This window comes from Engystomops pustulosus, chromosome 1 (genome assembly GCF_040894005.1).
Source record: "Engystomops pustulosus chromosome 1, aEngPut4.maternal, whole genome shotgun sequence".
NCBI lineage: Eukaryota > Metazoa > Chordata > Amphibia > Anura > Leptodactylidae > Engystomops > Engystomops pustulosus.
Window position 1 is genome coordinate 118886202 of NC_092411.1, and position 16810 is coordinate 118903011.

At 39.0% G+C, this 16810-nt stretch overlaps 1 protein-coding gene across 2 annotated transcripts in view; it reads right to left on the minus strand.

Annotated features, from left to right (window-relative positions):
• LOC140132563 (zinc-regulated GTPase metalloprotein activator 1B-like) overlaps nt 1-16810 on the minus strand; it is a 53630-nt gene that overhangs the window by 5690 nt on the left and 31130 nt on the right. For both annotated transcript variants that reach the window (XM_072151495.1, XM_072151487.1), the window contains exons 9-12: nt 16144-16230; nt 14875-14919; nt 12346-12402; nt 7492-7540 (exon numbers count right to left, since the gene is read on the minus strand). In XM_072151495.1, coding sequence (XP_072007596.1) covers nt 7492-7540; nt 12346-12402; nt 14875-14919; nt 16144-16230 — 238 coding nt within the window. The remainder of the gene's footprint in view (nt 1-7491; nt 7541-12345; nt 12403-14874; nt 14920-16143; nt 16231-16810) is intronic.

Genomic DNA, 16810 nt, shown 5'->3' on the forward strand with positions numbered 1-16810 from the left:
AGACAACTGGCATCCCTTCTACCAATAAAACACATACAGTACATAGAACAATCTACTAAGAAAGCCACACACAGTTAGCTCAGTCATGACTAATGCCCAACACAGACTTGTCCTAATTGAAATGTAATTAAAATAAAGTTAAAGGGAACCTACCACCACAAATCTACCTATAAAGGTAGATCGGGTGGTAGGTGGATCAATGGGACGTGAGGATAGCCCTTTTAAGGGCTAATCCTCACGTCCCTGCACTTTTTTAATAACTTTAATTTGGTATTTATTCAAATTTACTTATGCGGCTACCGGGGCGTGGAGTAGCCGCATATGAGATTACACGAGGCGGCTACTCCACGCCCCGGTAGCCATTTTACCCCTCCTACTCACCCATCTTCGGCGCGCAGCTCCGCGTAGCTGCGCGCCCTCGTCCGGCGATCCTGCCGTCTGCGCATGCGCAGAAGAGCAGGCCCGCGCCTGTTTCGGAGTTGTGACCGCGCAGGCGCGGGCCTGCTCTTCTGCGCATGCGCAGACGGCAGGATCGCCGGACGAGGGCGCGCAGCTACGCGGAGCTGCGCGCCGAAGATGGGTGAGTAGGAGGGGTAAAATGGCTACCGGGGCGTGGAGTAGCCGCCTCATGTAATCTCATATGCGGCTACTCCACGCCCCGGTAGCCGCATAAGTAAATTTGAATAAATACCAAATTAAAGTTATTAAAAAAGTGCAGGGACGTGAGGATTAGCCCTTAAAAGGGCTATCCTCACGTCCCATTGACCCACCTACCACCCAATCTACCTTTATAGGTAGATTTGTGGTGGTAGGTGCCCTTTAAGTAGGATTTCTCACATAAAGCAAATCATATATAGGATATGGAAATGTTTACCAGATTGGCAAATTCAGGACCATGAGAGCAAAACAATCACTTTACAATATGAATGTACAAAAAAAGATGCAAATAATATTGTTATTATATGCTTGCCACCCAGCTTTTCCATATTTTTGCATGGTTATTCAGCTATGCTCCTATATTCAAAAGCAGCAAACATAGTGCTTGTGATGCAGATACTTTATCACAGCAGCAGATTTTGTACAACAGAAATAGTAAAAGACAAGCTGAATATTCCCTTCTGTTTCTGGGATCCCCCATGCAGAGCCAGCTGTTTATTCCCATACCTTCTAATGTACGTGTGAATTTACTACAAGGAAGTAGAGCTGTGACTTTTAGTACCATATAGGTGGCTATGAAGGATCAATGAGGGTTTTGGAAGAAACCATTCAATGACTTGTTGTGACAGTAGTTCACACCCTCATTCTATGCTCCTGTTAAGACATATTATAGGCAGATTTTCCTTAGTGAGAAGATATTGCCCTCATTACACTTCATCTGAAGCAATTATGTCCTTTAATCTGTTGGGCGCTAAAGTCAATAGTGATGTGTACTCACAAACTCATTTCCACGTGACTGAAGAACTGCTATCTAAATAGGTTTCTGTTAGATAAACACAAATCATTTCCTCAAAAAAACACAATCGGACATTTCACAGAATGGATCCTCGGCACCTTTTGGTGCGATGTTGTTCTTCTAAACACCCTCAGCTATTTCTGTCAAAGCATGTATGACAACAGATCTTGTGAAGGAGAACACAGGACAGGCGATGTGTTTCAGTTTTGGGCAGGGAGCTGATTTTATAGAAGTTTCCTATTATTTGTTTATCAACCAAAATATTTCACACATAATCGGACCATCAACAAAAAAATCTCTGGCATGTACTTTCACAGGCTTTCAGACTGATACTCAACCTCCAAAGTTCTTAATGTGCTCTTAAAACCCACCTTTTTAGGCAAGCCTATCACACTAGCTAACTGCATGAAATTTCAACTTTCTCTTTACTAACCCATGTCCTCTTCCTGTCTGTTATCCGGCAAACACCAGATCCCAAGCTCCACGCTTCTCTCCAGTCCTATTGACCTTGCACTTATAAGATGGTGGCTGATGGCTGCTTCAAGCAGCATCATTTTTATATATTATATTATTTTATTCTGTTTCCTTATAATGGCTGGACCATTATACAATGTCCTATACTGCTTGTGTCCTCATCCTCAGACTGTAAGCTCTTGCAAGCAAGACCCTTACTCCTATTGTTCCATATGACAAAACTCTGCAATGCAGTATTTTATTTCTAAATGTCCCCTTTGATTTGAAAAGTGCTGCTAAATAGGATGGCGCTATATATATATAAATCAAAAAATGGTGGCACTCCAAGTTCAGTGAAAAAGGAATTCTTTTATTCCAAAAGTGCTATGTTTCAGCTCCCATATCTGGAGCCTTTCTCAAGCCTCTGGAGAAAGGATCCAGATATGGGAGCTGAAACGTAGCACTTTTGGAATAAAAGTATTCCTTTTTCATTGAACTTGGAGTGCCACCATTTTTTGATTTTTATATGTAAAAGGATTTAACAAACCTGAAGGTTGAGCACCCGATTTTTCTTAACTGGTGCAGCTGAATTGTTTTATTTTTATATATATATATATATATATATATATATATATATATATATATATATATATATTTTTTTTTTTTTAATATATATACAGGCGGTCCCCTACTTTAGAACACCTGACTTACATATGACCCCTTGTTACAAAAATTTTGGTAATTTACTGTACTTTAGTCCTAGGCTACAATAAACAGCTTTAACAGTTATCAATGGTGCCTGTAATTAAGATTTATTGTTAATCCTGGTTCTTATGACAATCCAGCATTTTTAAAATCCAATTGTCACAGAGACCAAAAATTTTTTGACTGGGGTTACAATAATAAAGTATACGGTTCCGACTTACATACAAACTCAACTTAAGAACAAACCTACAGAACCTATCCTGTATGTAACCCGGGGACTACCTGTATATATATATATATATATATATATATATTACACACACACACAAGTTTATTATTATTATTATCAACAACACGCCTATCAATAGGATCCATTACAGAGTGTGATGCCTGGGCTAATCAACAGTAAAATTATTGAATACAAGGCAAACTATACAGAAAGAAATGACTGTTCTTAATTTTGCTAAATTTCACAGAACTATTGCAGCATTGAAGATAAAGAAGAAAACAAGAAAAGGAAGGGAGAAATAGAGAGCAAAAAAGGGTTCTCAGTGCAAACAAAACTGCTATTTTATCTAAAAGAAAGCAAAAAGGTAAAGTTTCACAAAAATGTTAAGTGTGAACGAAGACTAAGGAATCTGGTATCTGGGAAGTTGTGATGTGAACAAACACAGACAGCAGGATTATTGGAGACAAACACAACGATAATTAAGTACAGATCACAGACATATTAACACTAACACGCTTAATGTACTGCTAATCCCTCTTTACACTTCATACTGTAAAAGAGGGCACAATTGTGCACAGGAAGTTTAGGCAACTTCAAATGTATGTAAAACTGCAACTGCAGAAAGTTTAAGAAGCACTCTAAAAGATTAAAATGTTTCTTAAACCATATATAACTATTAAAATTGACATTTAATGGTTGGTAAAAGAGAGAGAAAAACTAACTTTTATTGTGACTATTAAAATCAATGAAAATCTGTAGAAATGCTGTACAAGGGGAATCTTGATGTGAAAAGTCCACTGTCTATACCACTTAAAATAAATACCGCCACCTGCAGATCTCAACCTATGTGACGATAACTGCAGCATATACTTACAATGCAGGTCACATTGTACTGCAGATTTAAGTCCAACCAACAATGCTGAAACTGTATATCCCAGTAGGTTAGCCACCTACAAATGTGGCAGAGGCTAACCAACCCCGATTATGCCCAGTGCCTCCAATTATTAAAGGGATTAGATCACGATAGCAAGTGGTTTACTGTCAGGAACATATAAAAATCCACCAGAAGGCTGCTAATTATTTTTTATGTATTGGAGGATGGTCCCAGAACATTTAGCTGGTCACAGAAAGGGGAAACCTCCCAGCACCTGTTCAGTTCTCCTGCTGTGACATAGCCAGGAAAATGAAGCCTTAATCAGCTTTGATGATGAATAGCTTCACAAGTCTCCACATATGCAGATACACCCCTAAACATCATTCCATACTTCATAGGAATATTATGTTCCAAAAATGCACATGGATGTTGTAAATTTATTTCCCTCATTTCCTTGCTAACACTCCCTCCTTGGGGGGAGATTTATCATTAGGCAGGATTTTGAGCAGTTGTCTATGTGTTAGACTGGCAGGTTTTCAGCAGTCTGACTTAAAGACCAATGTATGTGCAGCTGTCTGTGCTCTATGTGAATAGACTGCACCAGTTGCACGTATGTTTAACATCTGCTCAATTTCTGCCTTTTTGCAATGTTTTTGCACAGGAAATTCTCAGATACCTCAAACATAAAATTGATCAGATACTTTAAAATTGAGCAAAAACTTCCCCCTTCAGTAGCTATGGACCCACATACACCACCACCTATGTACTGTAGCTTTTGCTATTAAATTTGCGTTCTTTTGAAAATTCTCAGTTGATAAATGTGGTGTTGCAAACTCTGTGGTGTATTTTTTCCGCCATTGCGTGACTTTAGAGTTGCGTTTTTTCCTCGCTAAAAAACCCAGCAAAAATGATGTTTGCGCAAACATTTGCGACAATTATACGCCAAGAAGCTACATAGGACTAATGATAAATCTCCCCCCTTCAATGTCTATGTTGTTTCTCCTAGGTACCCAAATTTGGTAAGTGCAGAAAGATGCAACAATATTAACAAAGAAAGACCTTCTGTCTCTATGTGCACCCATACGACCAACCCTGGGCATAGACCTTTGCTACATAGAATCAGATATGCAGAAAAAAAATTATATACACTCCTGCATTATATTCTTGTTTGTAATGTGCATAACTGAAAATATATAACATTGACACAGCTGTGCATTTCCTTTTCCATCCCATGTGCATACTGTTGTATCAGTGACAGGAATGTGAAGAGCTATTCGTGCAAATCAATCCTGTTGCAATGCAGAATAAAGAGGAAGTAGAAAGGGACTGGAGTGGTTCTTACAATGATTTACTTGTGGATGACACAGTGGGTGGGGAGTATACAGTGAAATAACAAAAACATCCCAAGCATTACTATGCAAGTAGCTCATGATGAGAGAGATTCAGTGCCTGCAGTTTTCCCTCAAAACCAGTTTTTGTAAAAGCTGGCAAGCTAATATACACTAGCTACTGTACACATTGCTATGTTAATATAAGGAAGTCTTCTATGAATATACATGAGGCTAATCTGAGTCTTCCAAGTAGTAAAAACTTGAGTGTCACAGCGTTCCTATGAATATATAGAAAGAAGAAGCACTACCACTCCAGTACGTTGATAACAAATTATTGGTAGTACAATGCTCCGGAAACATGATTTCCATGTTATGCATTTCCTTAAAGCGTGTTAACATGATTTGTGAGGCTAACAAATAAAACCCAATTCAACCTAATTGTCTGCAATGTTAAACCAGTTTAATGTTAAATCTCAGGATCAATGATACATGACAGACGCTGCATTCGCATTGTTCCAATCTATAGAGATAATCCATTATTTAATCTGTTTTAATGAGCGCCGGAAACAAAATCCCTAACAAATGCTGTGTTTTTGTCACCTCTTAATCCAAAAAAATGTTAGGAAAAAGTGATCAAAAAGTCACACATACCCCTGAATGTCAGCTGTAATTATGACAGCACATAACAACAATAAAAAAGCTCAGTTGGTGTAAAAATAAAATAAAAATTATGGCTTTGAGAAGATGGCATATTAGACTATATGGTAAAAGGTGCAAAATCTAAAATAAAATGTTAAAATACATGGAGTTTTTTTTCATATTCAATCAACAAATTATAGGAACCCTAAAAGGACACCACTAAAAAGTAAAACTCATTTTGTGAAAAACAAGCCCTCCACAGGGCTTTTAGAACTTGACCTAAAAAAAACCACACGAAAAAGTGGCCACATCTTGTAACGTCACAAGTACACAACCATATTGGGGTCCATGATCTGGGAGCCCAAACTGTGGCTAGATCACGAACACGTCTAATCACGGTGTAGTGACCGTCACTGAAGCATGACAGAGCCTGGCGGTCTCTTCACCAATTTGTCATGTTCTGCGCCCAGATTCTGACCTCTAAGAGCTCATGGTTGGGTGCATTATGCCTCCAAAAACCCTGAAGTCTATAATCTTTCTGAATACTGTAGTCAACCTATTTCGAACCATAGATAAAGCATACACTATGTGTTACAGATTCATAAAGTGGCAAAACTAAGTGCTACTTAGATTAGGAGTAATTCTATTACTATACTATTACAGCATGTTCTCAATGTGTTATACAATCTAGCATTCTGCAGTTAGGGATGGTGGACACATGGTAGATTTGTTTGATTACTAGTACACAGACAAAATTCTAGCCCTGCAACATTGTGGCTAAGGTGAATACAATCTCATCTACTTGCATGTAACTTTGTTCCACTAAGGATTTTACCTGTGCAAATCTGCAGGTAAAATCTGCAGCCATTGCACAAATTTCAGCCCCTTCAGCTGCATTAAAGAACATCTACTATCGATTATAAACCAAGTACGCTTACATGCATGCCCCCTTTGTCAGGATCCAGTCTTCCTTAAACTTTTTATGCCTTTATTTAAAAAAAAAAAAGACTTCAAAATGAGCCTGTGGGGCCCCAGTTAATGGAGCCTGGAACCCCTCATGCTCATTTGCATAATTTTTAAAGCATATTTTCTTAAAAATCAAGGGCATAAGAAGTTAAAAGAAAAGTAAATCCTGATAAAGTGGGCACACACCAGCATGTAAGTGTTCTTGGTTTATAATCCATGATCCTGATGGCAGATTTCCTTTAAGCTTCTAAAAATGTCCAGGAGGATCCTTATAATGTACAACATTGTTGTGAATAAGAATTTGTACATGTGTAATGCTTGGAGCTGCTGCCTCATCTTTAAAGTAAAGAGTTTCATTACAATGAAAAAGGAAAGGTGGCTATTCCTCAGCAAGTGTTCCCTGAGCTGCCATTGTATGCTTCTGGCAGTATAATACCGAAAAGAAAGCCCCTGCACAACCTAGGAAGCCTATTCGCATTGCTTATTTGCAGCTGATAACAGCTTAAGTGCCAAAACAGGATCTTACAAATGAGGAGGAAATTATTATTGGCCTTCAGTAAATACAGGTAAAACACAAAGCTTCTTCTAGAGTCAGGCTATGACAATTAGATTGGATGTGCATTCCTTAGATTGTACACAGAGCACAATCTAGCCAGTTACAGTAAGTAGGGAAACCTACTGTATATTGTGCGCCACCTAAGTATAGATCACCCCTATAGTTATAGTCACAAAGCTGGAATCAGAAGCGGCTTGTATTATTCCTGCAATTTTGCTTACCGTATATGGAATGGTCTCCGCCATCATTTTACACTTCCTTATATTTAGTATTTATGGCACTTACCTTATCTAAATGTTGATGTGAATTACTGGTGGTAAACTTGTCCTGCAAACTAGTTAAAAAAAATTCATTAAAAATGTGAATGACTAAGCTCTTAATAACCAAAATCTTAAAACACACCCTAAAGTGCAAATTAAGACAAAATATCTAGTTAACATCCACCACTGTGTCCTATGTTTAGGTTGGGTTTCCCCATTTAGGTTTGTGTATGTGGTTTGTTAAGCCAAATCCAGAAAGGAGAAGGAAAAAAGCAATAGAAGTGTCTAACATTTATTCTTTCTCTCCCATTATGATCCATTCCAAGTTTTGGAACACTTCCCGTTACTTCCCATACAACCAGAAACAAGGCATGTCCCGATGCATCCAGGTTATTAATGGAAAATAGCAATCATAAGCTGAAGTAACAGAACTTTAATGCTATTTTGTAAGGACTAAGGCTTCATTCACACATCCAGGAGAGGTGGCCATGAGCAGGTGGCTCACGGTCCCCATAGACGCACATTATGCATGCACACGGTGCACTGTGTCCGATATGTGCACCTGCTCAGCAAAAAATAGAGCAGGACCAGCGCCGATTTGCAGAGTTGCCGCTCAGCTCGCTATGAAGAGGGTGAGGAGCGCTTGGGCTTGTGGCTCACAGCACACGTCCACTGCTGCGGACATGTACATGGACTCTTAAAGTGATTATAATAAACCTTATTATACTGGTTACTGTGTAGCAGATGTCTACTTACCGGTATATAGTTATAGCTACTACAAGTTTATATTAAGAAATTCTTAAGCACACATTTACACTGACAAAACCCAAAAATTTTTTTTTTAACCCCCTAAAGGGCAAGAAGCTTTTCCATTTTAGCGTCTGTTTATTACTTCCTGCATTCTAATATATTTTTAAAGTTTACCATTTACAAAGCTTAGAGCTTGTTGTTCTTCCTGGTGGCACCATTTACGATTCTGTGCCATGTACTGAAAAAACATGTTTGTTACAGAATACACTGGGGAAAATTTGTCAACGTGTAGCACATTAAACCAGTGTACAGTAGGACAAGACCAACCTTGAGCTGCACCATATTTATCACTGGGTCTGATGTTTTACAATATATCTGGGGTAGTTTAAGAGAGTTAAGTCCTACTTTTCAACATATATTAGTCTAATTCAATGCACCAAAATTATGAGTTTTTAGGTGCAACGTCTGAACCCAACCCTGAACCCAGTCGCAAAAGGGACAATTGTCTACAGCCTTTAAAAAATGTGGCACAAGGCATTTCAGAGAGTATTTACTCCATAATTCTTGTGCATACAGCTTAATAAATCTCTCCAATTGCGTGGTGCAAATAACACATCCCCGGTGAATTTTTCACACAAAAAAGCACAGATTATGTGCTCTTTCATACCACCATGGTTGGTACATGATTCATGGCTGGAATTCACACTGCTGTGGATTGGACTTCGGGCATCATAGTGATATAGGATGCAAGGAGTCCCTTCTTCCCCACTGCATAACAGCATTGAATTGTAACCATGATTACAGGGGACACCTTGCATCAGATATCACTGGAATGGAATCCTGTTCCTGGCACTGTGGTTTGTCTGTGAAATCTACCCACTGCAGGTACATAATTTAGTATATATTTTACACCATTACAAAATTCCCTGTTAGTCACACACAAGCCTGCTATATCCATTCACTCACACACAGCTCTGCCATATCCATTCACTCACACACAGCTCTGCCACATCCATTCACTCACACGCAGCTCTACTACATCCATTCACTTACATGTAGCTCTGCTACATACATGCACTCACACAAAGCTCTGCTTTATCAATGCACTCACACGCAGCGCTGCTACATCCAGGCACTCATACAGTTGTGCTAGATTCATACACTCACACACAGCTATGCTACATCCATTCACTCAAAGCAGCTCTGCTACATCCATACACTCACACACAACTCTGTTACTCTCATTCATACAAAATTTGTGTTAACATTTGCATTTTGTAAATGTAATGTGAACATGTTACCTAGGACTTGCAATTTGTTCTGCAGATAGCATATGTGTTGAGATTCCACTAACATTAACATTGAATTTGTTGGATGGCTTCATGCAAGCACAAGCTCTGTTTGGTGCCAGACATGCAGAGCTGTTCCACAACCATACATTGCATCTTCTTTTTTGAGCAAATTTACCATCAATATGCAACAAAAAAGAACTACAAAAGTGTCTACATAAAAGTGTGTGGTTCAAAAAGCAGCAGATTAATGTGCTGCAGTTTTTTTTGCCACAGTTCAAATTGCAACAAAAATTACATGGGGAAAACCCACATAGTTTTGATGCAATTGCATTAATTTTTGTTACAGGTGATATTTCATTAAAAAGTTTTACTTGGAAAAATAAAAAACACCAAAAATAAATAAAATATATCCATTGAGTACCATTTCAGTAGAAGCGATTGTCACCCATTTAATGGACTATTTAATAATGGGATGCCCTTTTTTCCATGGATTTGTGCTAGGTGATGGTACTAAATCAATACTTTCAAGATTAAGCAGCTGCACAGGATTAAACTTGACACCCTTCTTGCCTCAGTTCCTGCAGAGTCCCATTCACTCCAGCAGCTTGTCTACACATACACTTTCCCTCCCTTCTTTTAAACCCACTGTTACTAATTTACCCCTCACCGATCTGCTTAGTCCTTGCGGATGTTTTGTTTTGAAGTCTGTGCCAGCCCCCTGCGGCTGAGGGGATTCTTCAGTTCAAATGGCTGTAATCTATTAGACAATATTTAGCAGAAAATCCCCCCGTGAAGGTTTTATATTGTCTGCTGAGGAATGTCACTTGGGTTTTGTCTCATAAATGAACATTTATTGTGCATTAATTCAGTTTCGGGTAATGCGTGTGTGTGTAATGATAACATAGAAATGGAGCTAAAGGAATATTACTAGATAATTGATGTTATGTTATGATAACACTGAACACATGTTGAATACTTCGGCTGCATTCAGGGTGCACTCACACATGACATTTTTGGATGTGTTTTTAAACACATCCCTGAAACGCACGCATTGTTTTTAAGTTGCCATGCATTTGCTGGTTTGAAAGAGTTTTTGTTAATTTGCTGGAAGTGTATGCAGACGTGTCCCTATGTTAGCACAGCTGCTTACAGGAATAATGAATAAGGATTAATAATAAGGATTTCAAACCAGCCAAACAGAAGGTAACATAAAAATACATGCCTCTCTGGGATGCGTTTGAGGGTGCGTTCACACTTGGCGTGTGTTTTCAAATGCATCACAACGGAGAAGAGGAGATTTACCTAAATACATTGCTGTCACCATTACATTTAAAAAAAGTATGTGTTAACATCGCGTTGACACGTGTTTGTTAACACTATGGTAACACACATGTTAACATCGTATAAACGCAATGTTGACAGCAATGTATTTGGATAAAGCTCCTCTTTTAAGCTGTTGTGATGTATTAGAAAATGCATGTGTTAATGCACCATCACACGTTTTGGTTGAATTGCAATTGGTGGAAGTGATTGTCCCAATCACTCTACACAACCATACACAGCGACACACCCAGCACTGCTATAAACACACAAAGTAACACACCCATTACTATTACACATACACATCAACACACCCAGCACTGCTATAAACACACACAGCAACACACCCAGTACTATTACACACACACATCAACACACCCAGCATCACTACACACACCCAGCAACACACCAAATACTACTACACACAAAGCAACACACCCAGTACTACTACACACACAGCAACACATCCAATACTACTACACACACAGCAAAACACACAGTAATACTATACAGAAATACAAAGCAACACACCCAGCACCGCTAAACACACACAGCAATACAGCCAGCACTATTAAGCACGCAGACACTCAGGTCGCATTCCAACATTGCAATTGTGTTGCGTTTGCACCGAATTTCAAAATGCAACTCACAGACTCCTCCTGCAATCACCTATTGAAGTACAATTGTGTTTGTGTTGTGTCTACTAAATGCAATCTTACTTCAATAAGTGATTGTGTGGGGAGTTTATGCATTCTGAAATGCAGAGCAACATCACAACTGCACATGGGAATGCAGCAAACCTCTTGTTACCCAGTCCCAGCTTATATCACTTAAGGTCACTCGGCAGAGAGAGAGGAGCAGTGCGGAGGCTCTGCTCTCTAGGACAGTGATGGCTAACCTATGGCACTGGTGCCAGAGGTGGCACTCGGAGCCCTTTTTCTGGGCACTCAGGCCATCACCAGAGATGACTCCAGGTATCTTCCTGCAGTCCCAGACAGCCCAGGACTTGCTGTGCACAGAGCTATTTTAAAGTGACAGCTCTACCTGGGGCTATTTTCTGCTTTATTGGTGTCCTCAGGGTGCTGGTATCAATGAAAACTGTGACAGAGTAGGGAGTATAAATCACAAATTAAATTTCTGTGTTGGCACTTTGCGATAAATAAGCGGGTCTTTGTTGTAGTTTGGGCACTCGGTCTGTAAAAGGTTTGCCATCACTGCTCTAGGAGATTAGGTGAAATACTTTAACAGCTCTTCCCCCTATTCCCCATTACAGTGGTCAGTGGTTACAGTGGTCAGTGGGTCTTTTAGTCCAAAATATACAGTACTTGTACTTCATGGCGCCTTATATAAAGTGATAATATGGCAGCATTCACACACTGTTGCATTTAGAAAAGCCTATTTTAGAAAAGATGTAACCATCACTTCCATTATTGACAGGGATTGATGCAGGTAATAAGAATCTGTGTATAGTGCAATTATGTTGTTGCTACACATGCAATAAACTAAACCCAAATTACCTTTTCACAGATAAACTATCAAACGCATGTAAATCTAAAATTTCTGTCAGGTCCACCCTGGGGAAAAAAAATAAAAGGACATTTTGATATAGAATGTATTTATTTTCTCTCACATTTAGAAATTGCAAAAAGTACATGAAAAAAGTGCATTATTACAGTGGTATTCCATGCATTTAGATTTTTTTGAACACGTAAATCCCATTTAGCATGTATCCCCTGTACACTGGGTAATGGTGAAGTAGAAAGTGGGATGATCATTGATCCTTATAAACAAACCTACAGTAGAGGCGGGGACGAGCATCTTCAGTGCTATTCTGCCCCTTGCCAAGTTTCCCCACTTTTTTATTTTATTTTTTTCTTATTTTCTTCATTTGAAAATAAGATTGTGTGTAATAGGTTCTTCATGTATATATGCACATCATAGTGACTTCCTGCATGGAGATTTAGGGACATATTGTGCCACACTGTTTGGTTTTCTAATTTGAAAAAAACTTAAAGGACGCCTACCATCAGTTTACTGATGATAGATGTGTCCTAATAAGAAGTTCCTCAGGACTTCTTTTATTATAACTATATGCCGCGATTGCGGAAGTATAGAGTTATAAAAGTTATGCAAATTACCCAGGGGTGCACAGACTAGTGCACTCAGGGAGCCTCATATTTTAATTTATGCACTCCCCTCAATAGTGCTAGCTTTCCAGTCCCACTCACCAACAGAGCATAGATAGGTAATTTGCATAAATTTTATAACTCTATATTTCCATGGAATATAGAGTTTTAATAAAAGATGTCCTTATTAGAACACATCTAGCATTAGTACGCCGATGGTAGATGTCCTTTAATTGAAACAAAGATTTGTCTCATCATTGGGAAAACTGATAAGCGTATTATCACGAGAATTAACTAATCTTTTCCTGCATTCAAGTGAAACAATAGATAGTACTGTATAGGAATGAACTGATACTTCATACCATTTAGTTTGCATCTGTTGGCAAAACATTACCCTGTTCATCTAGTAGCATTTTATGCTACATAAAAGAGGCGATTACATTGAAAACTGACAATTATTGAGAGCGGTTATAATTCCTAGCAATAGTTAGCAGGTGACATATTACATATTACAATGACATAGGTCTATAAACAACATCTAAAAGACAACATAATTAAAAGGAGAAAGGTTTCATATTAGGACTATCATAACCATGGCTATATAATGGGGCATGGGCTGGCCATATACTGGGGCTGGCTTTAAACTGGGCCAGGGGCTGGCTATATACTGGAGGCTAGCTGGGGGCATGGGCTGGCTATATACTGGGGATGGCAATCTATATTCTGGGGGCATGGGCTAGCTATATACTGGGGGGCATGAACTGGATGGCTATACAATGGGGCTGGCTGGCTATATACTGGGGGCTGGCTGGATGGCTATATACTGTGGGATTGGCTTGGTAGCTTTATACTGGGGGGGTTGACTGGAAGCCTAATGGCTTTATACTGGGGGCTGGCTGGCTATATACTGGGGCGCGGGCTGACTGGCTATATACTGGGGGGTTGGCTGTCTGGCTATATACTGGGGAGGTTTGCTGGCTGGCTATATAGTGGGGGGTTGCTGTCTGGCTATATACAGGGGGGTTGGCTGGCTATATACTAGGAGCACTGGATGGCTGGCTATATACTAGGCGCAGCAGGCTGACTATATACTGGAGGCATGGGAGGACGGGCTGGCTATATACTGGGTGGAGGCTGTGACCAATGCATTTTCCACCCTTGGCTTATAGGTTTTTCCAGTTTTTTTTGTGGCAAAACTAGGTACCTCAGATTATTTTCGGCTTGGTTTATACTTGAGTATATAATGTCCATGTTAGTAAACCTATGCCTGATTAATGTAAAGTAAAAACTATTTGAAATATTTCTTATATAATTTACACATCTAATGTGATGCTGTATACAGTTTGTAGTCTTCAGTCTTTGACCTGCAACAAGTTTAATTAGAAATTGCTTGTCACGCAGCTTGCACTTCTTAAATACAGAGGGAATGCTATTGACATAGAGCCATAATGAACCATTAGATACATTGATTTCATGTTAAAGTCCCAAAAACAGCATGGAAGTATGCCGTGTAAGTGGACACGACAGCTAGTGTAAAAGTTGCTATAAACTCTGGAAGGCCATGCCAGCGGGGTATTGATTTATCAGCAAGTGGCTGGTTAGAAACAATGCATACGCAGGATGCACCCGGATTATAGTCTCCACAAAGTAAAGCCACAGATTGCTACAACCCACCATGCACAATTTAATAAACCCCTCAATAGCTGCATTACTAGCAAGATTAACATTGCCACTAAAAGAATGTGTTACCTTTTTAAAATCTACAGCTTTGTATTGTGCACTACCCAAAAGGATAATAGAAAAAAGAAGATTCTGGATGCTCATTTCTAAACTTTGAGATGATAAAGCACAAAAACATTGCACCTACATTGTGTTCAATAGTTTCACCTTTAACAATGTGTGACATACAAAAATGAATACCTTGATCTCTGCGTTTCCAAAATTTTCACAAGTCCATTTATTGACCTTGAAAAATAAACGTAGGTCAATTTAAGTCACAAGCATATACACATTCACCCACCAAATATTTTATACACAATTCTTTAGTTCATGCATACGGCGACTCATCAACAGAATTGGAGTGTTGGAAATTGCCAAGCAAAGTGCTCCAGAACTGACATGGAAAGTGATTGTGAATGGCAGAGGAAGCCAAGGGCTGTGCTCTGCAATTTCTGATACTCCAATACTGTTGAATGGAATACCAACCTGTGGCTCCACGGGATCCCCTTCATTGAATACTTATACTCTAACCACTGGGGCCCCCGGAAAACGGAAAAAAAACCCCAGGAGATAGAAAGTCCCGCCAAATAAATAAGAAGCTACTGCGCATTCAATACAACATGGAGAAAATTGAAGAACAAAATACCCACAGTGGTCACTGAAATTACTTCAGACTGACTTAAGTCCTACTGTGGGATATAAAAAAAGTGATCTTCTGATCACTTGTTCACACTAATACAGTGATGGGCAACCTTATGAGCTTGGTGTGTCAAAATTCGCCAAAAAAACGAGCATAACTCGGGTGGTGTGTCACCTTGACAAAAAAAACCATAATTTTGTGATATTTATAGTTTAAATAACAAATATGTATAATTATTTAACTTCTAGGGTACTTTAACCCTAGGTTGTGTGATTGATCCTACCATGTACTGCGATACTACAGTATGCCAGTATATGGGGATTTTCCACATCATCTATTTATTACAATGTGCTGGACAATCTCTCAGCCTCCCGACTACTGCACCTGGCCGTGTAGGAGCCGAGGATGAAACTTAACTCTCCGGCGGCCGCGTGTCACTGAAAATGGCTATGCGTGTCAGCACTGACACGCGTGTCATAGGTTGGCCATCACTGCACTAATACATGGCAATGATTATGTATTGTAGCAAATGCAGAACCAAGATCTATCATTTACAGATGACCGCCTTGGGGCTGCCATGAAGCCATCTGACAGCCCCTAAAGTGGCGCTGGTGGGCCGATCATGGTGGGGTACACTATAAAGCTCTGGTGTGGTCATTGTTGATCACATCACTAAAAGGTTGAACAGTTATATACAGCCAGGTTCCTGTAGAGAACAACAGAATTTTGGCATTTTAGTCAGCTGCCCCTACTATTGTACATCACATAATCTAAATAAAGCTTTATAACCCCCCTAGGCAGATTATTGTATTATAAAGCAGTACATTTACCTCACCACAGATCTCACATCTTCCAGCTCTTTGGTAGAGACTAAATCTGTTTTATTGATGAGTAATACATCTGCTAGAGCCACTTGCCTGCAGTAAATGTAAAAAAATAAGTGGATGCATATAATATATTGTATACATAAGTTTCTGAATCAGGAACAACTATTGACACAGTAATGGCTCCAGTTGGTTAATATGTCATAAGATAACTGGAATATGATTATATAACAAAAGGAAAAGTGGCTCAACTTGCAAGCAGGTTTGTTCTTAAGGTTAATTTGAACAGGTATATTTTAGAATTACAGCTCCAAACAAATAAATTTTTTCATTTTTTTCAAAATTTTTTGTTGTCATGGGACCAAGGATTATGAATAAAACTTCATTACAGTCAACTCATCTTACAAAAAAATGACACTTCACACAGATCCGTTCACCGGCGGCATTAACCGGTTATATATTTTGATAGATCGGGCATTTTGTGATGCAGCAATACCATACATGTTTGTGATTTTTACTGTTTATTTAGTTTTATAATGAATATATTTAATATATTTTAATATTTAATTCTTATTTAAAAAAATTTTTTTTTACTATTTTTTAGACTTCACTGCCTCATTGTAACAAATCTTCAGAAACCATGCAGAAACCATGAATCTTCAGAAACCATGAA